Raw genomic sequence first — 27816 nt, 5'->3', positions numbered from 1 at the left:
AGTAAGGCTAATCATCACCTCCATCTGCTAACCCAACCCTCTACACCCCAATCATCACTGCTTTATCATTTCCTACCAGTCGCCTTATGTTCAGACACTCCTGTGTCTAGCGTCACTTTATGGACATATAATCAATCTCTTAGACAGGGATGTGTTGCCTCACCGGAATTATTTACTATCTATAGTGAAATGGTTCTCAGAGAAATAAAAGACCCAGATGGGATAAAAATTGGACGTGTTAATATCAACAATATAAGATATGCAGACAATACCATCCTAATAGCAAGTGCTGCAGAAGACCTACAAATCCTCCTAGACAAAGTAGTACAAACAAGTACAGATTTTGCTCTAACCGTCAACTGTAAAAGAAAAACAAATGTATGGTAAATATCAAAAAAGCAGGATACTCCTAACTGCTAAGTGTACATTGGTAACCAAGAGATTGAACAAATGACCAGCTTTAATTACCTTGGTAGCTTTAGATCACAAGGTGCTAGAAGTAAAGTGGAAATAAAAAGAAGAATTGCCATTGCCAAAGCCAACTTCCAAAAAATGAAACCCATTTTTACCAACAGCCACACTTCTATGACAACAAGGCTTAGGCTACTAAAATGTTACGTCTGTTCAATCTTGCTGTACGCTTCTGAAACACGGACTATAACACCAGAACTCCAAAGGAACTTAGAAGCAACAGAAATGTGCTTTCTTAGAAGAATGCTGAAAATATCATATAGAGATAGGGTAACTAATGAGACGGTACTCCAACATGCCCATACAAAAAGATCTTTAATGAGAACATTAAATGAGAGGAAACTTAAATTCCTGGGCCATGTAAAGGGAGAAATAGAATGCCTTACATTATAAGGCCGTATGCCTGGGTAACGCGGAAGAGGAAGGCAAAGAAGAAAATATATGGGCACTGTGAAAGAACTAACAGATCTAAGTGTGCGAGGTATCATTGACGCTGCATGGGATCGTTCGATGTGGAGAGCCATGATCGCCCAAGCGTGTAATGCGCAAGGCACATGAAAAAGAATCAATCTCGATATATAAGCTATCTTATGTATTTATATTTATTGTGTTCTTTATCTAATGTTGTTTTTGTGCTGCATCAGATCCATAATTATTTTGTTCTTCCTTACACTTGTCTACTGGAAGACCAAGGACCTGATTATTGACTTCAGGAGGAGGAAACGCGAGGTCCATGAGCCAGTCCTCATCAGGGGATCAAAGGTGGAGAGGGTCAGAAACTTTAAATTCACTTCAGAAGATCTGTCCTGGGTCCAGCATGTAAATGCCATTATGAAGAGAGCACAGCAGTGCCTCTACTTCCTTAGAAGTTTGTGAAGATTTGGAATGACATCTAAAAGTTCTATAGATGTGTGGTAGTAAGTATATTGGCTGGTTGCATCATGGCTCGGTATAGGAACACCAATGCCAAAGTAAAATCCTACAAAAAGTAATGGATTCGGCACAGTTCATCACTTGTAAAGCCCTCCTCACCATGGAGTACATCTACATGGAGTGTACAGGAAAGCAGCATTCATCATCAAAGAGGTGGTATAGGACCCTCAGGACCCACAACATGAGGTTCAGGAACAGTTATTAACTGCCCCCCCCCCCCCAAACATCAGATTCAGGAACCAGAGTTTCACTCGCTCCATCACTGAACTGTTCCCACAACCTACTGATTCACTTATAATGATTCTTCTTCTCATGTTCTCAATATTAATTATCTATCTATTTATTTATTACTGTTTCTTTTGTATCTGCACAGTTTGTTATCTTTTGCACATTAGTTGTTTGACTATCCTGTTGGGTGTGGTCTTTCAATGATTCTATTGTGATTCTTGGATTTATAGTGAATGCCTGCAAGGAAATTAATCTCAGGATTGTATATGGTGACGTATATTTACTTTGATAGTAAATTTACGTTGAATTTACTTTGGACTTTGATAATAAATGAGGACCTGCATTGGCCATGATGCTCAAGAAATGAACATGTCATCTCGACCCGAGGTCCACTGCCAGGTTTGTAATGAAAGGACAAGTTAGATGACGTATAGAGCCCCAGACTAAAAATTTTTGACTTTTCAATATAGGGGCTAACAACCAAGGTCCATGCTGTAAGGACTAATTTGGGTTGAAACAGCTATTGATCATTTAAATCTGGAAAACCAGAGCTGCTCCAAGCAAGTTATCCTTTGGAAATGTGCTTACCTGAGCTCAAAGTGAACAGAACCAGTAGCACTCCTCCTGATCAAGCAAATAAAGAATGCCGGCCAGTATCACTCCCACTAACCCCCTGTAACAAGGATTAGCCCTCAAGTATTAATCCTCAACAATAACGATCAGTTACGCACAGAGAGGATCTGTATTTATTTGTAAGTACCTTTATTATCTCAACTAACAAGCATGTGAATTTCCAGAACTGAATACTTGTGTGCACACCCACTACGCAGTACCTCAGATTTACAAAGGAGGATTCATTAGAGGTGCATTGAACTATGGAGGAAGGATTCAACAATAAATAAAATGAAGCAAGAGTGTGATTGGGTGATGTTACAAAGGTAGAAATAGGCAATGGAAATTGATATGGTCTGGAGGTCATCTCAGAGTCAAACATAACCTGAAGATCATGAACAATATGGTCCGGTTTCAGACAGATGACTGGTTGAGGGTCAAATGTATTGGCTTATTACCAATTTATGACAGTAACCAAAGATAATGACATCAGTCTCTAATGTTTTGTGGGAAATTTCTACTTACCCAGTCCAGTGTTGAAAGCACGGCAATTTGGAAGGAATTAGGGAGGTCAAAAAAATGCTAAAAGTTATTTCTGGAGCCATCATTGTACATTTGGAAAACCACCGTGACTTTATGTGATGCCACCAGGGGAAAGAATGCAGATAAGAAAATATGTTGGGTGAAAAAAGTCCTCAGGGAGAGTCCAAAGGAAACAGTAGAAAAGTGAGACTGGAAGATATTGGAGGTGAATCTCTGGCTACAAATGCAAAGTATGAATGCAGCCATGGTGTAAACCTAACACACCTGGTCAACTGCAGACAGACACTTGAAGAGAAAATGACAGAATTGAAGATGAAATCATTCACATTTGTCCTGTATTTTTCCAGTTTTAGATTTGGAAAAATGAGGTTTATTATCAGAGTTCATTTTATTTATCACATGTATATCAAACCTCCAAGAAGACCACAAACTTGTCATAGTTTGGAGGCTTACATGCCTCAATGACCCAGACATCTGTGTTGGCTGGAGTCAGGACTTTATGCTTTGGCTCTTGGTAGGGTCACCAATGCCAAACAGGTCAAAGGGTAGAGGACAGACCAAGAATGGTCCACCGGTCCTCCAGGTTCGAGGGTTCAGCTCAGGGCTAAGAACGCTGTTGTTTCCGTAACAATTTTGTTTGACCAGTCAATGAAGAATCCCATATCTGAATGTGATGGCATTCCTGAGTCTCCACACAGGACTTGTGTGACTGACAATAGTGAAAACTGAGAAGAAGCTACTGACATGATGAAGGAAGTCCTGAACACAGCCAGAGATGGAGGACCTTCATTGCTGCCCTAAATGCCAGCAGCATAATGGGCAGAAAGTATATTGAAATATACAGCAAAATGTGTCAGTTGCTCCCAGGGTGTGCTAGGGACTGCCCCCACGTGCTGCTAAACGTTCTGGCACCAACATAGTATGCCAACAATACTTGGCAGATCACAACAAACAACAAAAGAACAGCAAAACAAGCCCCATTCCTCCCTGCCACCCACCTACCCATACAAATACATGATTCTCCACGACAGGACAGGTCACTTCCAGCCTCCAAAGGACTCGCAGATTTGCAGATTCACAGAGTAGGCACCTTGAGATAAATACTCTTGAGGCACTTGGGGCAGAACTATTGTAAGAGGAATCATCTGCCTAGCTCATCCTTTGTTGAAAGTAAATACAAACATAGGCTTCACCATTAAGGTCTGATACAACTAACAGCTGGAATCCAAAATTAGAACAAAAGGAGGGGAAGAAACAGCCCATAAATAAAGAGCAGGTTACTCAAATCCTTTTAAAGCCTTTTACTTGAAAAAAATAGATAACACTAACAGGGAAAAGGACAATATTAATAGCAGTTCTCAATATATCTGAATGACAAATCAAAGTAGCCTTTTAACAATTACTGTAAAGGTAATAAATAAAAGCATTTGCCATCCTTACTGCTGACCCAGTATTACTTAGGAAAATCTGAGAAATAGCAAAAGATAGTCATTGATGACTGAAGTAAATTATGTGGATGAAGAGACACAAATGAGCCAGGGCACCATTATACATCCACAGCTGGCCAATGTCCACAAAGACTTGTCAGCAGCAAGTTCAAAACCTCACTGATGCTGTAGATCATAAGAATTGCTTCACGGATGATCTCACTTCAAGAATTTATTATAACTTATTCAGATTTTTCTTGTAATTCAAGAGAGTCAGTTTGAGTTTTCCCATTACTGACGGCCTCTAAAGTCCAGCCCTGTGTCCCCATCGTGAGGGGTGGAAATGGGTAAGGCTGGCCAGCTGTTGAAGCTGTATAGGCCAATGCCCTGTACAGAAACATTGACGAACTCCAATCACACCATTGAGGAGCGGGAGGTCATCAATGGCCTATGCTCTACTGTGAGCCAAGGGCTCAACAAGACGACGGCATTACTGGCTGCTGACTGGGTGGCATAGTGTTACACCTCACAGAGCTGCCTCGCAGGACCAGGGTCAACCTGGACCTCCAGGTGCTGCCTGCACGGGTTTCCTCAAGGTGCTCGGGTTTCCTCTCACAACCCAAAAAAAAAGTGTACGTGGATAGGGTAATAGATATCTGTAAAATGTGGATGAGTGGGGGGGAGGGGGGGAGAGAGAGAATAAGGGAAGAGTAGGTTAGGATAGGATTGTTGTAAACACGCTTTCTAAGTGCTCAGCGTAGACTTGATAACACAAGTGGTCTGCTTCCATGCTTTCTCTATGATTCCACTGGTCTGGTCATAGGGAGATCCACACCGATCACACCCACACCCACAACCGTACAATACAGGAGTTAGGTTTTACCTTCAGTCATGGAAAACACCCGGAGGAAAGCCAACAGCTGGGCTGAGATTGGAGGCTCACTGCAATGCAGAGCAAATACACTGGACCTGAGGGAAGCACAGAGATATCAGAGTTTATAATAATAACAACAACTTATTTACAGAGCACTTTTCACACAGATCTGCTTTACAATGGGATAAAGTACAAACATGAAGAAAACTGATTAAAAAAAGATGTTAGCTAAAAGCAAAGTTAAGTAAATAGTTCATTCCTGGTGTTTAAAAGTGTCAAGTGAGTCTGCATCCCTTGTAGTTTTACTTATTGAATTTCACAGTTTAGGACTGTGACATGCCAATTATCTTTTGCCTCCACTACATTGGTGAAACCTGCCGTAAATTGGGAACCGCTTCATTGAGAACCTCTGCTCCATCCACCAAAAGCAAATTCCCATTGGCCAAACATGTTAATTCCAGTTCCAACATGTCGGTCCATGGCCTCCTATTGTGCATAGCTGAGGCCACCCTCAGGGTGGAGGAGCAACATCTTATATTAAATCTGGGTAGCCTCCAACCAGATGGCATCAATATCAATTTCTTCTTCCAGTAAAAGAAATTTTTCCTCCCCCTCTCTGGTCTTTTACCTCTTCTCACCTACCTATCACTTCTCTTTGGGTCCCCTCCTCCTTCCCTTTCTTCTATGGTCCACTCTTCTCTCCTATAGGAATCCTTCTTCTCCAGCCATTGACCTTTCCCATCTACCTGACATCACCTATCACCTTCCAGCTATCCTCTCACCCCCCTCCCCACCTTTTAATATTGTTGTTGTCCCTCTTTCTTTTCAGTCCTGAAGAAGGGACTCGGGCCAAAACATCGACTGTTCATCGATGCTGCCTGACCTGTTCAGTTCCTCCTGTATATTGCGTGTGCAGCTTTTGAGGGACTGTTTACATTTAAGAGACCGGCAGAAGAAAACCTGAGAGCTTGAGCAGGGTTTTAAAATGAAAACAATTTTGTGATGTACTCCGGTCCCATCATCAGCTTCTACAATGGCACCAAATCTGAGCACAGGCTGATTACATTTCCCCTGTAATGGCGTTAGATTTTCACTCTCGCAACTCACAATAAAGTACCAGTAGACAGAACAGCACATCACTAAAGGACGATTCAACTCAGCTATTAAAGTTAATAGATAGTAATCTAGTTGGGCTGCATTATTAATGTACAATCTAATGCAGCCGATATCTAGTAATTAAGCTTTCAGTGTGTGCGTTTGTTCTGCTCTGGGAATTGAAAGAGTGAGAACTGAACCCAAGGAATACTGATCATTACCCTTTTTGGTGATTTTTCGGTGCACTCCCTGGTACTTTTGTCCTGCAGTGCAATACAGCTTTCTTTTAGCTGGGAAACACGATGAGAGATCTTACGGCTTGAGTTTGCTGTAAGTGGTATTCCTGTACTCAGTTAACAAGAAGTAGAATATAACCAAGAAATAAACAATCTGCTGGGGGAACTCAGCAGGTCAAGCAGCATCTAAAGGGGGAAAGAATTTGTTGAAGATTCAAGTAAAAACTTTGCATTAGGACCAATTAGGATTCCGGCTTCTGTAGCCTCTTTTATGTCCTTGGATATACAGTACCAAGATTAATTAAATCAGTGAGTGAGGAGTGAAAAGAGAACAGTTGTTGTTAAGGCTTTATTGTAGAGCAATAGGACACACGTCATGCTAGGTATAATGATTTCTTATTGATCTGGGCAGAAGCCATATGGAAGATTGGGACATTCACAGGAAAATCTTTCTCATAGAGAGCAGCTATGAACACCTTGGGTAGTCAAGGATTTTACACAGTGAATTTGTGATCAGAGAAAATTGTACTAGACATTTTTTTTGTTTTGGGGCACTTCTTGTTTTTAACCAGTTCAGTTTTATCACTCAAATCCACTTCAGCTGGTACTGCTATGTAAAGAAAACTCCACATTTCTTTGGACCTAATGAGATATTAAAATGAGGGAAAATGAAAAACTGCCCACGTTCAAGTTAACCAGAATTGGTATCAGAACTTGATATTAGGGGAACCAGGATGTTTTATCCCATTAATGCCATAAATAATACGGCCATAAGCCATTCAGCCTATTGAATCTGTTTTGTCATTCAACCATAGCTGCTTTATTATCCCTTTCACCCCATTCTTCTGCCTTCTCTTCGAAACCTTTGATGCCCTCACTAACGAAGAGGCTATCAACCTCTGCTTTAAGTATATCCAATGACTTGGCCTCTACAGCCGTATGTGGCCATGAGTTCTGCAGATTCACCACTCTCTGGGTGAAGCAATTCCTCATCTGAGTTCTAAATGGATGCCCCTCTATTCTGAGGAATAATATGACTCAGGCAAGGATGAGGTCAGTTCAGTGTTAAGTTTCATCTCTGTAAGGCTGTCTTTTGGAATCACAGAAAATGTTCTGAAGCACGTAGCATTTTGGAGAACACATTATATCTGCTTCCTTTATTAACTGTTACTTTAATTAGTTGTGATACATACTCAAAATGAAAAGGCAGAGCATGTAAAAAATGAACACTTCTGTCAGAGAAGCACAGAATCTTTATGGTGAATGCAGCATTTAATTTGTTCTGATCAATTTAACTCACTAGAAGTTTCAGAAATAATACAATCCTTGTCCGGCAGAAGAACCTAGACTGCACTTAAAGCTTGGGGAAACAGATACTTGGTGGGTAGAAAATGTACTTTGTCAGTCCATGGAAAGTCTGAATTAACCATGCCAAAGCTTCGTGCATCAATTTAGAACATACATAAATAAAGAAAAAGTCTTCAGCTCCTCAATTTACTTCCAGTTTCTCTTTAATTAATTGAAGTACATTCAGCCTATTCACCTAACGTTATAAATTAGCTCTGAATCAGAAATTTATGGCACAGAAGCCACTAACTCTGCTCATGGTGTACACATGCTCAGTCGAGAAACAGCTACTCAGACTAATTAGAGTTCCTCATTCTCCATCAGACCAAAGACACAAGAGCAGAATTAGGCCATTTGGCCCATCAAGTCTGCTCCACCATTCCACTGTGGCTGATCTATTATCCCTCTCAACACCATTTCTCCTGCCTTCACCATGTAACCTTTGATGCTCTGACTAATCAAGAACTTATTAGCCAGTATCCTGGCCAGTTATGGCATGTGAACTGTCCACAGACTTTCTGAACATGATGAGTGTGTGCAAACACACCAGCAGCTGTTAGCGAAACTCAGTTAACACATTCCTGGTTGCGGAACCTCAGGAAATGTGAACTGAATTACCTTAAACCTATTGGCCTCCTTGCAAGGGGTCATTCCTATTCAGCATATGTAGGACATTCAGTTTTACATACTTCAGTTAAATCTCTCACAGTCCTTTGTCTCCAACAAACAATTACATTTTTGGCAATCTTTCCTCAAAGCTAATCCTTGTGGATCAGTCCTGCACCTTCTTTCATGCTATCAGATTCTTCCTGCAAAGTAACAACCAGAAATTACAGATGTGGTCAAAGGAGCTTTAAAGTTTAGTTTTATTTGTCACATGTACATCGAAACATAGTGAAATGAATTGTTTGTGTCAACGACCAACACAATCTGAGATGTGCAGTGGACAGGCCACAAGGATCACTACACTTCAGGCACCAACATAGCACGGTTATAATTTATTGGTCCTAACCCACACCTCTTTGAAATGTGGGAGGAAACTGGAGCACCGGAAGGAAACTCACATAGTCAGGGGGAGGACGTACAAATTCTTTACTGACAACAGAGGGAATTGAGACACGTTCTTAACGCTGGCTCTGTAAAGTGTGGTGCTAACCACTACACTACCATGCCCGTGAGACCTGATTTCCCTACCTTGGCCGAAATCCTGAATGCCATCTTAACCACATTATTTTCCCATTCCCCCATGAGTGGGCCACATCTTATCCCATGTTTACAGAGATCATAATTCCCCATTTGTTGCCACCCATTTAGCACAATTAAAGATGGTGACCTTTTGAATTTACTGCTGGCAGAAGTCTCATCATCAGCCGTTTGAGAAATTGTGGCTGTATTGCCCATGGGCCTCCACTGATTAAAACTAATGGACAGGAAATCATGGGAGATGCAGAACTCACCAGCAAAATTGGAAAGTGAATGCCATTGAAGTATATTAGACAATTTATAACTGGATATTTCTTTAATGATGGAAAAGGTAAATATATTATTATATACACATTTCAGAACAAACTGAATTTGTTTGCTGTAATAATTAAACTGCTGGAGGAACTCAGTAGGTCAAATATCATTTGGTCAAAACTCTTGCATCAGGCCTCTGCTTCCACAGTCGCTGCCTGCATGACTAAGTTCCTCCAGGACTTTATATTTTGGCCCAGATTCCAGCACCTACAATCCCTGTGTCTCTGAATTTATTTGATCCCAGTATAGCAAACGTCTCAGTTGTAAAGTATTTAACTTACTTTCAAACCCTCTACAGTCTCTCTTCTTTGCAGACCAACAAGCCTCTAATTTAGTCCTATTGATTTTCACTAAAGTAAATTGCTCCACAAGTCGTGGTTGTACCTCCAGCTCAGGAATCCACACCCACCCCCAAACATCTTCACCTCTCTTCCTCCATTTCTTTCTCAAAAAATGCTGGCAATGTCAAAAATATCCCTGAAAAATAAATGCATGAATAAACATTCCTCGAAACCGTATATTTTCTAAATTTGCACTATTTGATTTAATTGTGAAATCCTTTATAAGTCACCATACAAATAGAAACTCTTGTCCGAGGAGTTGATAGGCGAGTGCTCTCAGTGTCCAGAGACAATGAGTGGAATTGGAGGGAAGTTCACCCAACCAAATGCAGGTGCTGGTGGAGGGACTAGTTGGGGCTCTGGTACTGCCTCTGCCTCACACTGCCAGAGACACGGGCTCAATCCTCAGTTGCTGACTCTGCTGAGTTTGCACGTTCTCCCTGGGTTTCCTACAGATGCTCCAGTTTCCTCTCACATCCCAGAGACGTACAGGTCTGTTGGTTGGCTGACCAACGTGAAGTACGTAAGAACATAAGATATAGGAGCAGGAGTCGGCCAGCAGGCCCGTCGAGCCTGTTCTGCCATTCAATATCATGGCTGATCTGTCCGTGGACTCATCACCTGCCTTTTCCTCATAACCCTTAATTCCCCTACTATGCAAAAATCTATCCAACCTTGTTTCAAGTATATTTACTAAGGTATCCTCCACTGCTTCATTGGGCAGAGAATTCCAGAGATTCACAACTCTTTCGGAAAAGCATTTCCTCCTCACCTCCATCCTAAATTTACTCCCCAACTCTTGAGGCTATATCCCTTATAGTTCTATTCCCACCTACCCGTGGAAGCTGCCTGCCTCTATCTTTTCTATCCCTTTCATCAATTTATATGTTTCTACAAGATCTCCTCTCATCTTTCGGAATTCCAGCGAGTACAGTCCCAGGTGACTCAACATCTCCTCATAGTCTAACTCCCTCATCTCTGGAATCAACCTGGTGAAAATCCTCTGCACAACCTCCAAAGCCAGTATATCCTTCCGTAAGTAAGGAGACCAGAACTGCACGCAGTACTCCAAATGCGGCCCCATTAATACCCTACACAGTTGCAGCATAATCTCCCTGGGCTTAAATTCAATCCCTCTAGCAATGAAGGCCAACATTCCATTTGCCTTCTTTTACCATTTAACTAATAATCTGATCTTCCATCTTTCCTTCCAAAGTGGAAAACCAAAAGACCATAAGACATAGGAGCAGAATTAGACCATTTGGCACATCAAGTCTGGCCACTGCAGCTGCCTGTGCATAAATTCCACAAATTTACCACCCTCTGGCTATAAAAATTCCTTCACACCTCTGTTTTAAGTGGACGCCCCTCTATCCTGAGGCTGTGTCCTCTTGTCCTAGACACTGCACCATGGGAAACATCCTTTCCACATCTGCTCTGCTTGGGCCTTTCAGCATTCAAAAGGTTTCAGTGAGATCCCCCTCATCCTTCAAAATTTCAGCGAGTACAGACCCAGAGCTATCAAATATCCCTTGTATGATAACCCTTTCATTACTGGAATCATCCATGTGAACCTCCTCTGAACCTTCTCCAATACCAGCACATCTTTTCTTAGATGAGGAGCCCAAAACTGTTCAAAATACTCAAGGTGAGGCCTCACCAGCGGCTTATAAGCCTCAGCATCACATCCCTGCTCTTATATTCTAGACTCTTGAAATGAATGCCAACATGGCATTTGCCGTCCTCACCACCGACTCTACTGCCAGCTAACTTTTAGGGTGTTCTGCAGAAGGACTCCGAAGTCCCTTTGCATCTCAGATTGTTTGGATTTTCTCCCTGTTTAGAAAATAGTTGGCACATTTATTTCTAATACCAAAGTGCATGGCCATGCATTTTCCTACAGTGTATTTCATTTGCCACTCTCTTGCTATTCTCTATATCCTTCTGTAGCCTACCTGTTTCCTCAACACTACTTGCCCCTCTACCAATCTTCATATCATCTGCAAACTTGGCAATAAAGCCATCTATTCCATCATCTAAATCATTGATATACAGCATAGAAAGAAGTGGTCCCAACACCAACCCCTGCGGAACACCACTAAACACCTGCAGCCAACCAGAAAACGATCCTTTTTATTCCCACTCGCTGCCTCCGATCAATGCTCTAACTATGCTAGAAACTTCCCTGTAATTCCATAGGCTCTTAACTTGGTAAGCAGCCTCATGTGTGGCACCTTGTCAAAGGCCTTCAGAAAGTCCAAATTATCAACATCACTGCATCCCCTTTATCTATCCTACATGTAATCTCCTCAAAGAATTCCAGCAGGTTCATCAGGTAAGATTTTCCCTTTAAGAAAACTATTCTGACTTTGTCCTATCTTGTCATGTATCACTAAGTACTCCATCACCTCATCCTTAACAATCGACTCCAACATCTTCCCACCACTGAGCTCAGGCTAACTGGTCTATAATTTCCTTTCTGCTGTCTTCCTCCTTTCTTTAACATAGAACATAGAATAGTATAGCACAGTACAGGCCCTTCGGCCCACAATGTTGTGCCGACCCTCAAACCCTGCCTCCCTTATAAGCCCCCACCTTAAGTTCCTCCATATACCTGTCTAGTAGTCTCTTAAACTTCACCAGTGTATCTGCCTCCACCACTGACTCAGGCAGTGCATTCCACGCACCAACCACTCTCTGAGTAAAAAACCTTCCTCTAATATCCCCCTTGAACTTCCCACCCCTTACCTTAAAGCCATGTCCTCTTGTATTGAGCAGTGGTACCCTGGGGAAGAGGCGCTGGCTATCCACTCTATCTATTCCTCTTATTATCTTGTACACCTCTATCATGTCTCCTCTCATCCTCCTTCTCTCCAAAGAGTAAAGCCCTAGCTCCCTTAATCTCTGATCATAATGCATACTTTCTAAACCAGGCAGCATCCTAAGTGGAATGACATTTGCAATTTTCCAGTCCTCTGGCACTGTGCCACAGTCCAATGATTTTTCAAAGATCATTACTAATGCCTCCACAATCTCTACCGCTACTTCTTTCAGAACCCTAGGGTGCAGTTCATCTGGTCCGGGTGACTTATGTACCCTTAGGCCTTTCAGCTTTTTGAGCACCTTCTCCCTTGCAACAGTAAATGCACTCACTTCTTTTCCCTCACACCCTTTAACAGCTGGCACACTGCTAGTGTCTTCCACAGTGAAGACTGATGAAAATACCCATTTAGCTCATCTGCCATTTCCTTGGTCCCCATTATTATTTCTCCAGCTTCATTTTCTAGCAGTCCTATATCCACTCTATCTCGCTTTTTTTTTTTACATACCTAAAAAAGCTTTTACTATCCACTTTGATATTGTTTGCTAGTTTGCTTTCATTTCATCTTTTTCCTCCTAATGATTCTTTTAATTGCTCTCTGTAGGGTTTAAAAAGCTTCCTAATCCTCTGTCTTCCCAATAATTTTTGCTTTGTTGTATGGTCTCTCTTTTGCTTTTACATTAGCTTTGATTTCCCTTGCCAGCCACGGTTGACTATTTCGCCATTTGAGTATTTCTTTGTTTTTGGAATACATCTATCCTGCACGTTCTCATTTTTCCCAGAAACTCCCGCCATTGCTGCTCTGCTGACATTCCTGCCAGCATCTCCTTCCAATTTACTTTGGCCGACTCCTCTCTCATACCACTGTAATTTCCTATGCTCCACTGAAATACTGCTACATCAGACTTTACTTTCTCCCTATCAAATTTCAAGTTGAACACAATCATATTGTGATCACTGGTTCCTAAGGGTTCTTTTACCTTAAGCTTCCAGTTCATTACATACTACCCAATCCAGTTAGCTGATCCTCTAGTAGGCTCAACAACAAGCTGCTCTCATTCAACAAACTCACTCTCTTGGGGTCTATTTTCAACTTGATTTTCCCAGTCGGCCTGCAAGTTGAAATTCTCCATGACGATCATAACATTGCCCGTTTGACAGGCCTTTTCTATTTCCTGATGTAATCTATGGTCCACGTCGCAGCTAATGTTGGGAGGCCTGTATATAACTGCCATCAAGGTCCTTTTACCCTTGTAGTTTCTTAACTCAGCCTACAAGAATTCAACATCTTCTAATCCTATATCACATCTTTCTACTAATATGATACCATTCTTTATTAGCAGAGCCACGCCACCCTCTCTGTCAACCTTTTTATCCCTCTGATGCATCGTGTAACCTTGGACATTCAGCTCCCAAATACAACCATCCTTCAGCCACAATGCAGTGAAGGCCACAACATTATACCTGACAATCTGTACTAGTGCAACAAGATCATCCACCTTATTTCTTATACTCCATGCATTGAGATATAACACTGAATGCTGCATTTGCTATCCTGTTTGATTCGGCATTCCTAATGCACTGATACTCACCCTGCTGGCTGTAATTATGTCCTATTATCTGCCTGCCCTTCCCGACAGTCTGACTGCATGCTCTCTTTGCTTTTTTGCCATCTGTCCTATCCTGTGTCCCTTCACTCCGGTTCCTACCCCTGCTATATTATTTTAAACCCTCCCCAACAGCTCTAACAAATCTGCCCGCAAGAATATTCGTTCCCCTTGGTTTCAGGTACAACCCATCACATTTGAACAGGTCATACCTCCTCCACAAGAGATTCCAATGACCCAAGAACCTGAAGCCCTGCCCCCTGCACCAGTTTCTCAGCCACACATTAATTTGCCAAATCATCCTATTTCTACCCTCACTGGCACATGGCACAGGTAGCAATCCAGAAATTACTATCTGGGAGGTCCTGCTACCCAGCTTTCTGCCTAGCACTCTAATTTCCCTTTTCAGAACCTTTTTGCTCTTCCTTCCTAAGTCATAGGTACCAATATGTACCAAGACATCTGGCTGTTCTCCCTCTCTCTCCAAGATGTTGTGGATGCGATCTGAAGCGTCCTGACCTGAGAGGCAGGCAACATATCATTCGGGGCGTCCCGTTCACATCCACAGCATCTCCTGTCTGCTCCCCTGATTATTGAATCCCCTATCACTACTGCTCCCCTCTTCTCCCTTTTCTTTTCTGCAGCACAGACCCATGCTCAGTGCCAGTAAGCCGGTCTCCGTGGCATCCCCCAGGAGGTTATCTCCCACAACAGTAAACAAAGCGGTATACTTATTATTGAGTAATAAGTATATTACTTATAAAGCAATATACTCTCAGGGAAGAGAACTGGTGCCTAGGTAGTGAGTAGAATCTGAGAGCAGTTGATGGGAACGTGGGATTACTTAATTTATTTTATTTTATTTAGGGATACAGTACAGAACAGGCCCTTCTGGCCCAACGAGCTGCACCATCCAGAAACCCACCTATGTAACCCTAGCCTAATCACAGGACAATTTGCAATGACTAATTAACCTATTGACTGGTACGTCTTCAGACTGTGGGAGGAAACCGGAATACCCGGAGCAAATCCATGCAGTCACGGTCGGAGGACGTGCGAACTCCTTATGGACAGTGGCAGAACTGAGCTCCCACACCCTGAGCTGTAATAGTGTTGTGCCAACCACTAGGCTACCATAGCGTTTATTCAGCTAAGTTAATTTGGAGAAGTGTCAATTGATTTTTGTTTGGAGCAGGCTCATTGGGCCAAAAGGCCTGTTTGTGTGAGCAGGCCAGGACGGTGACAGCAAATCAGGACAGTTTATTGTCACTTCCATCAAGGTGTTCTGAAATTCCTTGCTTTAGTGCCAGTCAGAGAATAAACAACATACTTGATAATAAATGGTAAATACAACAATGAATACAGCAACAAACACAAAAATAACAGAATGATGAGAAAGGGAAAGAACCCCGTTATAGGGTACTTACGTTGGAATACCAGCACGTGCCAGAACTTCTGCTTTCATTGCATAGAGTCGGTCACTTTTACTTACTCCCAGTTTTATCTTCACTCTATCGTGAGAGTTATTATTGAAGAAAAATCCATTGTGTATCACAAATTCAGCATTGGATCGAGTCCCATAGAAAATGTAGATCTGAAAAATTGAGTATTTTCTGTGTGAGTTGAGTGCAGACTATTTGGCAAATTACTGTAGCCATGCAACTCCAAGTCTCAGATCCTAGTGCTCAGACAGCAAGTCTCCTCTTTGAATAAGAGTTTTTAGCAGCCTTGGCTTAACTTGCAAATACATTTTCCAAAAAGGATTCAGGGCTTATTCTATTTTCAACTCCTTTTTACAGGGAGCCCTAAAAAGAAAACTTATCGTAAATAACTAACAAAGTGCAGAGGTACAAGAGTGAAATGTTCTTATTGTTTGAACTGTACAATGAAAAATCACTTGAAACAGAATGAGCAAACAAGGCAATTGTAGGAATGAACTAAAATACTACACTGCACCGCCCAGCAACCCACTAAATTAATCCTAGCCAAATCACAGGACAAAGTTACAATGACCAATTAACTTATTAACTGGTACATCTTTGGAGAAAACCAGAGAACCCGTGGGAAACCCACACAGTCATGGGGAGGAACATGCAAACTCCTTACAGATGGTGCTAGAACCAAAAACCAAACCTTGATGCCCCGATTTCTAATAGAGTTGTGCTAACTATAAACCAACAATGGTGCCTTATACTTCAATAGTCTAACTCCTTAGTCTAGCTCCTTAGCACCTTTAATCCTAAAAAATTTTACATTGTCATCCAGGTTGATATTTCAGGAATATACTAATAAAGTTTTGATCCATCATTTAGAATTTACTTAAATCTTACATCCATACCACAACGTGAGGGAGCAAAAATCTTTGTGTTATGACTCTGTCACAGTGTACAGACATATGAATTCAAAAGTCTAATGACTTGTAGAAAGAAGCTGTTCCATAGCCTTTTGGTCCTGGTTTTAATGCTGTGATACCGTTTGCCAGACAGAAGCAGCTGAAACAGTTTATGGTTGGGGTGACTGGTGTCCCTGATGATCTTTCATGCCTTCTTTCTGCACCTGCATAAATATCCTCAATGGAGGGAAGTTCACATCCACAAATGTCCATACCAGTTTCTGCAGTGCCCTGATATCAAGGCTGGTGCAGTTCCTGTACCAGGTGGTGATAGAGCCCGTCAGCATACTCTCAATGGTGTCCCTGTAGAAGGTCTTGAGGATCTGGGGGCCCAGGCAGAACTTCTTCAGTCGCCTGAGGTGGAAGGGACGCTGCTGTGCTTTTTTTTTTGCCACAAAGCCAGTGCGTACAGTCCAGGTGAGATCATCGGTGATGTGTATACCGAGGAACTTGAAACTACTCACCCTGCAAAACGGCAGACTCATTGATGTTGATCGGGGTGAGCCTGTCTCCATTCCTTCTGTCATCCACAATCAGCTCTCTTGATTTTTGGACATTGAGGGAGAGGTTGTTATCCTGGCACCACTGTGTCAGGCTGTCAACCTCTCCTCTGTAGGCTATCTTATTACTGCTAGAAATAAGGCCGATCAAAGTAGTGTCATCTGAGAATTTGATCAGCAGATTGGAGCTGTGTGTGGCAGCAGAGTCGTGGGTGTAACGGGAGTAGAGAAGGGGAATCAGAGCACAATCCTGGAGGGCACCTCTGTTGAGGGACAGACAGGTAGAGGTGAGGGAGCCCATCCTTACCACCTTCGATGATCTGATGGGAAGTCTAGGATCCAGCAGCACAAGGTGGGGTGCAGGCCAAGGTCTCTGAGCTTCCTGTCAAGACTGGAGGGAATTAATGTAGTCCAGGAACAGCATTCTAACTATGCATCACTCTTCTCCAGGTGACTGAAGATGGAGTGTAGTGCTGCGGCTGTGGCATCATTGGCAGACCAGTTCCATTGATAGGCAAATTGTAGGGGGTCCAGTGTGGGTGGCAGCATACTGCAGATGTAGTCTTTAACTAATCTCTCAAAGCATTTGCTTATAATTGAGGCGAGTGTGACAGAGTGTGCTATCTTAATGCTCTTAGGTACAGGGACAATAATGGATGATTTGAAACAGGTGGGCACTACACACTGGGAGAGGGAGAGATTAAAATTGTCCAACACACCAGCCAGCTGTTCAGCAAACACTTTAAGGACGTGCCGTGGGATGCCGGCTAGCCCCACTGCCTTGTGGTTGTTGACACATTGGAATGTTCTACATATCTCAGCCTCAGAGATGACCAAGATGCAGTCTTGTCGGCAGCTCTCCTCGGGGGTTCAGTCCTATCAATGTCAAATCAAGCGTAAAAAACATTCAGCTTCTCCGTGAGCGAGGTGGCAACGTTGGCTGTGCTGCTGCGTCTCCTCCTGAAGCCCGTGATGGTGCGTAGTCCTTGCCATACGCTGCGAGTGTCATTGTCGCAGAGTCGTGACTGGATTTTGTCCTTGTGTTGCCGTTTTGCCAGCTTGATGGCTCTAAGTAAATTATCTCATGACTTCCTGTTGGTCTCTGGAGGCGAAGACTTTATCCCTTGTGCTGAGAGCAACACAGACTGAACTATTTATCCAAGGTGACTCATGCTGATTGCGACTTTTAAACTGAGGCCCATCTGACCGTAGAGAGGAGAATGGGAACTTTTTTGTTTCCGTTCTGACCAATAATCATCTCTTATCAAAAATCGATGATTTGGTTAATTTATTTCACAGCTGCATAAAAATTAACTGTCACATCTCCTATATCACTGCAGCAACAACATTTTTAAAGTACCTTACTGGGTGTAAGTGGTTTGGAAGATCTCAAAACCACAAAAGGTTTGTAACTACCTTTACGAAGTATTACTGGTAATCATGGTTTCATCTGTTGAGCCTTTAAGGTCCAGAATTGGCTCCTTAGACCTCACACCTTTTCTACCTTTTCCTTAAGACATGGGAGCAGAATAAAGCCACTTGAGTCTGCTCTGCCTTTCCATCATGGCTGATTTATTATCCCTCTCAACCCCATTCTCCAGCCTTCTCTCGGTAACATTTGACACCCTGACTAACCAAGAACCCATCAACCTCTGCTCAGTGACTTTTCATTCCTAAAAAGGTGCTTTTTAACAACCAAATTTTGATCATTGGTACTAATATTTGTCGTTTTGTTTTATAATATTGCTGTTCAGTGCCTTGAGATCTTTTAAAATGATAGAGTCATACAGTAGTACAGAACAAAAACAGGTGCTTCGGCCCAACTTGAGTATGGCAACTCAGATTCCTGTTTAAGCCAGAACCACATGCCCATGATTGGCCCACATTCCTGTAAACCTTTCTGATCCAAGTACGCATCAAGATTACTTTGTTCAAGACTTTACACAAACCTGCATTATTAAATTTTGCATATGATCTTTTAAAATTTGAAACAAGTTCCCACCTTTTTAAAATTATTATACACAAGTACACTGCAGTACAGAAACATGCCATTCGGTCCATCTAGTCTGTGCCAAACTGTTATTCTGCCTAGTTTCATCATCTTGCACCTGGACTACAGGTCTCTACACCCCTCTTATCCACGTACTTAATAGAGTATTTTAGTTGGAGTATAAGTGTACATAGAAGGATAATAAAAATAAAAAATTGCTCAGTGTCTTTACACTGGAAGTGTGGTCAACAAGATCCAAACCAGTTCATATACATTTTTCATTGATTAGCTAAACAGGGTGGTACTTGGCCATATAGAGCAGGCACTGTTCACACTTTATGCCAATGCACTCCAATGCACTTAGCTTAAATGTTCAACAAACAACCCCAAAGACAATTTTCACTAGTATTCTCCTGTATTCTTTAAGCTAGTAAGGTACATAGGTCTGAACCCAAGCTGCAGCAAGTTTGATCGGGAACTTTTCCATGCTATCCTCCTGAATTTTCACTTTGTGACTTCAATAACTTATATGAAGAGTCTGGGCTCATCATGAGCTGACAGCACTTTCACAAGACTTTCATCTTAACCCAAGCTTGATACGTTTTTAGACAATGTGTAAAAACTGTGGAAAATCCTACTGAAACAGTAACACCGTCAGGCAACAAACAGTGTGCGAAATGAAGCACAAGCATTGACAAAGGTGAGGGTTAGCATTTAAACCCTCAAAACTGGTCGTTATTTTTTCCCCCACATCCCCAGTCTCGTTGTCCTATTTGTCTAGAATTTAGATTTAAATAAATTCATTCCAGAAAAAGCAGATTCTCAACTTCTCTGCAGCGAGTGCCATTTCTGTAGAAAACACAAGTTTTTTTATCCTTGCCTACAAGTACCATTACTATAATGGAATGATGTTAATGCGGCTTTCTTTACAAATCCCTTGAGAAATATGAAACCTATAATTTTCTTCCTTACCTGGTCTTCAGCTTTGTAATCCTGTAGAGCCACACATTCACATCTGTCATCCTCTAAGTTGTATCCAGTTGTGATCTACAAAGGGAAGAGCTGAACGTAAAGAGGGTGTATACAGAAGTAGCACAGAAAACAGGAATCTCCGAAGTTTTTTTAAAATAATTTAGGATACGGATAAAGTGACCTGTGTGTGTAAAACAGCAGATGGCCAGAAGACACGGCAGCAGAATTAGGCCATTCAGTCCATCAAGTCTGTTCCACTATTTCATCATGTCCGATTAATTTTCCCTTTCAACCCCATTCTTCTGCCTTCTCAAAGTTCAAAGTAAGTTTATCATCAGAATACATACATATCACCATATACTACCCTGAGATTTATTTTCTTGCAGGCATTCACAGTAGAACAAAGAAATACAATGGAATCAATGAAAAACTACACCCAAAGATTGATGAGCAAGAAGTTTGCAAAAAAAAAATGTTTCCCCCTAACCTTTGATGACCTTACTAACCTAGAAGGGTGGAGAGGTGTAAGGCCTCTAACCTGCAGGTCCCCTTGGACAAGGTGTAGTGCCTGCTTAGCCGCACCCCCTCACCTACAATCAGGGTCATGTGAGGCCATGGGAGAAGGTGGTGGATGGTCGTGGGAGCAGCTGGTGCACTTCACAGGTCCTGGTTATGGGACCACTGACACCAGGGAGACAATCTCTGAAGAGTACTGATAATGGCTGGGGTTGCCAGTCCTGTAAGGACACTATCCAGAAGAACGACAAACTGCTTTTGTAGAAAGATTTGCCAAGAATAATCATGGTCACCTACATCATACGACACAGCACATTACTGAATGAACAAACTGATCTCGAACCTGTAAACCTCGGGCGTTAAGTATAATGACTTGGCCTCCACAACCATCTTTGACAATGAATTCTACAGATTTAACTCCCTGAGGCTAAAGTAATTCCCCCTCTTCTCTGTTCTGAAGGAATGTCTTTGTATTCTGAGGCTATGCCCTCTGATCGTGGACTCTGCCACTAATGGAAACATCCTCTGCACATCCACTCTATCAGAGAGGAAATATGTCTTATTCCGTATATCATGAGGCAAAAACAAATGACAGTTTATCGACCTTCAAGGAGCGGTGCCTCAGAAAGGCGGCGTCAATCATTAATGACCCCTATCACTCAGGTCATTTCTTGTTCTCATAGCTACCATCAGGAAGGAGGTACAGAAGTCTGAAGACATACACTCAATGTTTGAGGAACAGCTTCTTCCACTCCGCCATCAGACTTCTGAACGGACACTGAACCCATGAATACTACCTCACTACTTTATTGTTTCTATTTCTGCACAACTTAATTAACATAATTATTGAATATTAAAGTACCTATAATAAGTATTCACCCCCTTGGAAGTTTGCATGTTTTACTGTTTTACAACATTGATTCACAGTAGATTTAATTTAGCTTTTTTTGACACTGATCAACAGAAAAAGACTCTTTGGTGTCAAGGTGAAAACAGATCTCTACAAAGTGATCTAAATAAATTACAAATGTAAAACACAAAATAATTGATTGCATAAGTATTCACTTCCTTTAATATGACACAGCAGATCGTCACTGGTGCAGGTAATTGGTTTTAGAAGTCACATAATTAGTTTAATGGAGATTACCTGTGTGCAGTCAAGGTGTATCAGTTGACTGTAGTAAAAATACACCTGTATCTGGAAGGTCCAGCTGTTCGTAGGTCAGTATCCTGACAAAAATTACACCATGAAGAGAAAAGAACACGCCAAGGAACTCCGCAAAAAGGATATTGAAAAGCAAAGTCAGGAGATGAATACAAGAAAATTTCCAAGTCACCAAACATCCGTTGGAGTACCAGTCACTTTGGGCAGATGGGGCTTGTCAGCCATGGTTGGCAGCTCCCCTAGGAGAAGGAAAACTCTGATCTCAAACCTCAGCTGCCTTGTGGCTGTACCCACGTACGAGGAAGGCTTTGGAGTAAGCCCCGAGGAAACAATCTGGAGCTGGAGTCTCTAAGGCAACCCTAGATTGAGTTCAATACTGACCAGCAACTCCTGCAAAGCTGCTCGTTCTAAACTATATTGGTCTCTGCCGTTCCTTTGGGTTCATCAGATGTGTGGAGAAGGGAAGCTTGCTACATGGGCGGAAGCTTGCCCTCCATATCGTACCGCCCAGGCTTGCGTATCTAGACAGCTAGGACACAATATCCGTGGCTAACTCTGACCAACAGCGGCCCTCAATTCACCTCATGGTTAAGTCAATCATCAAAAAAATGGAAATATGGCACAGCTGTAAATCTGCCTAGAGCAGGTTGTCTTCAAAAACTGAGTGACCGTGCAAGAAGGAGACTAGTGAGGGAGGCCACCAAGAGACCTATGACAACTCTGGAGTTACAAGCTTCAGTTGCTGAGATGGGAGAGACTGCACACACAATCACTGTTGCCAGGTGCTTCACCAGTCACAGCTTTATGGGAGAGTGGTAAAGAGAAAGCCACTGTCGAAAATAATTCTCATGAAATCTCAGCTAGAGTTTGCCAGAAGGCAAATGGGAGACTCTGAAGTCAGTTGGAAGAAGGTTCCATGGTCTGATAAAAACAAAATTGAGCTTTTTGGCCATCAGATTGAGCGCTATGTTTGGCATAAGCCAAATACCACACATCATCAAAACACACCATCTCTACTGTGAAGCACAGTGGTGGCTGCATCACGCTGTGGGGATGGTTCACTGCAGCAGACCCTGGAAGGCTTGTGAAGGTAGAGAGTAAAATTAATGCAGCAAAATAGAGGAAATCCTGGAGGAAAACCTGATGCAGTCTGGAAGAGAACCAAGACTTGGGAGAAGATTTGTTTACCACCAAGACAATGACCCCCACGCATAAAGCCAAAGCTGTACAGGAATGGCTTAAAAACAACAAAGTTAATGCCCTGCAGTAGCCAAGTTAGAGTCCAGACCTCAACCCAATTAAGACTTTGCGGCTAGACTTGAAATCACAATCCCTGTGCAATCTGACAGAGCTTGAGCAGTTTTGGAAAGAAGAATGGAGAAAAATTATAGTGTCCAGATGTGCAAAGCTGATAGAGACCCATCCACACCAGACTCACGGCTGTAATTGTTGGCAAAGGTACATCTACTGACTTGAAGGGATTGAATACTTAGGTAAACAACTACTTGTTTTATATTTGTAATTAATTTAGACCTTGTAGAGATCTGTTTTCACTTTGATACAAAAGGGTCTTTTTCTGTTGATCAGTGTCAAATTTTTTAAAAAGCCAAATTAAATCCAGCATGATTCAATGTTGTAAAAGAAAACATGGAAACTTCCAAGAGGGTGAATACTTTTTATAAGCACTGCATATTTACCGTAATTCAGTTTTTTTCTATTATTATGTATTGCATTGTACTGGTGTTGCAATGATAACAAATTTCACAACATACCCTGGTGCTTTTAAACCCAGTTCTGATTCTTTGGAGTCAGTTTCAATAAAAACTCCCTTAGTACAATAAAATGGACTCATAACCTCAAAATCTACCCCATTTTGGCCTGCACCTTATTGCCAACCTGCACTACCTTTTCTCTGTAACTGTAACACTTTATTCTCCATTCTGTTATTGTTTCCTCCATGCACTGATATGATGAAATGGACAGCATGCAAAACAGTTTTTCACTGGACCTCTGTACACATGACAATGATAAACCAATTTACCAATGCACATGTGTTTGATTGCACACTGCACATTTAGACGGAGATGTAACATAAAGATTTTTACTCATGTATGTCAAGGATGTAAGTAATAAAGTCAATTCAATTCAACCATCCCCAAATGTTGTTCACTTATAACAAACAGCATATTCATGACACAACAATGAATTAACATGTAGAAAGTGCCTGTGGATGTTACATCCTCTATTTGGGGTTTGTGACTTCTCAAACACAGACGCAATAGATTCCCTGCACCCCATCGAGCAATTTATGCACTATGGGTGAGTAGCCAGACAGTTAACCCTTCTACCTGGGCAGAAGTGCACCAACTAAGCAAATTCAATAGTTATCACTTGCTGTTGGAAAATGGGAACAGGGGTCGGCCATTTATCCCCTCAAGTCCGTGCTGCCATTCAGTTACATCATGGTTGATCTTGCGCTTCAACTCCATTTCTGCATCCTAGCTTTATGGCTTAATGTTTCATGATATCGAATAAACGTTCATCACAGAGACACAGAGCTGGAATCTGAAGCAACACAAAGTGCTGGAAGAACTCAGCAGGCCAGGCAGCATCTGAGGAGGGGAAGAGACACTCGACATTTTGGGTTGAGACTCTTCATCAGGACTGGGTAAGGCTGAGACTCTACAACCGATCCAGATTTATTTTATTTTTATCTAGAGATACAGAATGGTAACAGACCTTTCTGGCCAACCAAGCTTACATAACCCAATTACACTCATGTGACCAATTAACTTGCTAATCTATGCCTTTGGAACGTGGGAGGAAACTGGAGCATGGGGTTGCTGATGTTGCATAGTGTTTACTAACAATTACGCTACCATGTTGACCTAGTAAGGGCCACAACTCGAAGTGTTGACTATCCATTTCCCTCCACACATACGGTCCGACCTGCTCAGTTCTTTCAGCACTTTGTATGTTGCTCTTAAAGTTCAACATGCCTTTTCCTGAAGCATCCTTTGTCCCAATATCCACAGTTGTTTTGGAGGGAGGGCACCAGATTTATATTGCTCTTTGCAAAATGAAGTGCTTACTAACTACCCTTCTCAGCTCCTGGTCATAAATTTAAGATTATCAATCTCATTCTTAATTGAGGAAATGGCTTCCCTGTATTGGTCCTAGTGTTGATTGAAAGCAGATGGCAAGTGAGATTCCACTAGCACATGGGTTAAGCTTCCGTGCAGAAATCTGTTGGCTGGGTCACACTGATTTGTTGGAAGAAATTAGACAGTTCATTGTTGACTGCAATAATGAAGATAGAAACCTAAAACATTACAGAACAGTACCTTCAGCACACAAAGTGTGACAACCTTTTAATCTACTCCAAGATCAACCGAACTCTTCCCTCCCAGATAGCTCTCCATTTTCCTATCATCCATATGCCAATCTAAGTCTCTGCAATGCCCCTAATGTATCTGCCTCTACCACTGCCAATCCATGCACCCACCACTCTCTGTGTAAAGAACATCTCCCCGTACTTTCCTCCAATTGCTTTAAATTATGCCCCGTCATATTAGCAAAGACAGGTAACCACATAATATTAGTGGCAAACTGAATGCTGAAACTGTGTCAAGCGGCTGTTTTCAAGTGGTAAAAGTACTGAATGCTCAATTTAGAGAGAAGCTTATATCATGTGGAACTAAGCCTTTCATATTGTGTAGATGGAGGTTTTCACTTACCAAACCATTGGTATGATTGCACATATCCCACAAGGGTATCAAGGCCAAAGTGACCCGGGAACCATCTTCAGTTGGAATTTGATTCTGGCGTGTCATGACTGAAGATACAGCCCATCTGTAACAAACAGAGAATACAGCGGTTATGAAATTGGAAAGCAAGTATTTAGAGATATTTGTAACTAATGCTTTCCAAATCCTTCAGCATTCTGTATTTTTTGGAAGGGACTGTCTAAACACATGTGAATATACACTCTGTGGGTGAATATCTGGCCAGTCGCTCTTCATACATAAAAATCACACAGAAGGTTCACACTATTGACATTGTGTGAAACCATTGATGGAAAGTAGCTAATTGCAAATCGCATTCTACACTTCAGGAAATATATATGCTTCAGCGACTGCTCTAGTATTGGAGGGTGATGCACAAAGAAACCCCAGTTAAAGCTGAGCTAAGAAGATTCTCAACTCAGAAATCTCTGAATCTTCAGAATTTTCTGCTTCTGAGGACTGAGGACACACAGCTGCTGAAAATATATAAAGCCAAAATCAATAATTATTTTTTGATATTGAAGGACTCAAAGATAATGGGATGTGGCACGAAATTTCAGCTGAGGCAGGGAATCAGTGATAATCACGTAGAAAGATGGAATAAGATTGAAGGCCAGTAACATCAGTCCTGCTGCTTTTTACTGAATGCCAAGACCAAAGAGGACACCTTTGGAAGATAACTTTGCCACCTTTATTTCCTCCAGGTCTCTCACTACTTGTAAACACAAGAGATTCTGCAGATGCTGGAAATCCAGAGTAACACACACAAAATGCTGGAGGGAAACTCAGCAGGTCAGGTCGCATCTATGGAGAGGAATAAACAATCGACATTTTGGGGCAAAACCCTTCATCGGGACACTATTCTCACGACTTGTCAGCGTATTCAAAAGATCAGACTTCAGCTGTCCTGCTATGAGAGAACACCATGTTTTTCTTTAAGAAACACAGCACGATAATAGGTCCTTTCAGCAATGACCCTGCACTGTCCAATTACACCCATTTGGCCAACTAACCCATGTGCCTTTGGAATGCAGGAGAAAACTGGAGCACCCGGAAAGGATGTACAAACTCCTTACAGACAATGGCGGGGAGTGAACCCAGGCTGCTGGCACTGTAATAGTGTTATGCTCACTGCTAAGCTACCATGCCACCCTACCAAATGCTTCTCAGGTCAAGAATAAACCTTAGATCTGTAAAGTAGATCAAATGGGATCAGTGGAAGACTTCACGCGGGGATGCTGAAGGGACGATTGTCGTCAGTTCTCACGCATGCAACCTCCATGATGAGCCTGGCATGGCAACTGCTCTTGCTATGGACTAAGAGAACCTGCCCAATCCTTCCTTCCTTCCAGAATATCTACATGATGTGTTGCTTCACAAAGACTAATAGCATCGTCAAGGACGCCTGTCATTCTGGCCATTCCCTTCTCTCTCTTCTACCTTCTGGGAAAAGATACAGCATTTTAAAAGGCAAGACATTAACACTTCAAAACAGCTTCTTTCTCACTATCAGATTTCTGAAACAATCACCAGCTTCACAACCCCTTCCCAGTGGTGCTGCTATATTTTTATACTCATAACGCTACCTCTCTCAGGCATTAAGTTATTAACACTTCAGCATTTCCACTTGCACTACATCAGACTGCACTACAATCTCTTCACCACTCTGCTGTTTTATACTTAACACTGTATATATTGTGTTCATTAGTACCATTACTGCTAACTCTGAACTTCATCACAGCAAGGAATTTCATTGCACACAGGTGTAAACGACAATATACCCATCTGAATGTGAACCTGAATGAGGCCAGTCTTTGTCAGGTGTATAACCATTAGGTATTTGTATTACCTTTCAACCTCAATAAAAAAATTTTTAAAGTGCATGCCTCAATCCACGGGCCAAAAGTGGAATAACTGTGGCCCTCAGGATAGTTCGGGAGTTTCTCAAGGATTACTAATAACAATCAACTAGATAAATTATACTCACAACACGCTGGAGGAGCTCAGCAGGTTGGGCAGCATCCGTGGAAATGATCAGCCAACGCTTTGGGCCAGAGCCACGAAGGGTTCCGGCCCGAAAAGTCGACTGATCATTTCCACGGATGCTGCCCAACCTGCTGAGCTCCTCCAGCGTGTTGTGAGTATTGCTTTGACCCCAGCATCTGCAGAGTATTTTGTGTTTAAGATAAATTATACTGCTACTAAAGGTTGAATGCACTGAGAGCTCCACAATACTTGGTCACTTTTTACTAGTGATAAAAATAAAGATTGCATCTGGTGCTCATGAAAGAGTGAGAAATGTGGAGTAATCTTCAGAACATGCACTCCAAATGTCATTTTTATTATTTAGAGATCACTGTGGAGCACGCTCTTCCAATCCACAGCTGAGCAACCTATCAATTTAACCCCCAAGCCTCTTCACTGATCAACTAACCTACTAAGT

At 42.0% G+C, this 27816-nt stretch overlaps 1 protein-coding gene across 2 annotated transcripts in view; it reads right to left on the bottom strand.

Annotated features, from left to right (window-relative positions):
- Positions 1-27816, bottom strand: part of setd3 (SET domain containing 3, actin histidine methyltransferase) — a 158398-nt gene that overhangs the window by 12957 nt on the left and 117625 nt on the right. For both annotated transcript variants that reach the window (XM_072274308.1, XM_072274318.1), the window contains exons 8-11: positions 25326-25440; positions 19908-19982; positions 15481-15647; positions 5098-5183 (exon numbers count right to left, since the gene is read on the bottom strand). In XM_072274308.1, the coding sequence (XP_072130409.1) occupies positions 5098-5183; positions 15481-15647; positions 19908-19982; positions 25326-25440 (443 nt within the window). The remainder of the gene's footprint in view (positions 1-5097; positions 5184-15480; positions 15648-19907; positions 19983-25325; positions 25441-27816) is intronic.

Source organism: Mobula birostris, chromosome 1 (assembly GCF_030028105.1).
Source record: "Mobula birostris isolate sMobBir1 chromosome 1, sMobBir1.hap1, whole genome shotgun sequence".
NCBI lineage: Eukaryota > Metazoa > Chordata > Chondrichthyes > Myliobatiformes > Myliobatidae > Mobula > Mobula birostris.
The sequence above is the reverse complement of the archived record's forward strand: the minus strand, read 5'-3'. Positions and strand labels throughout refer to the sequence as shown.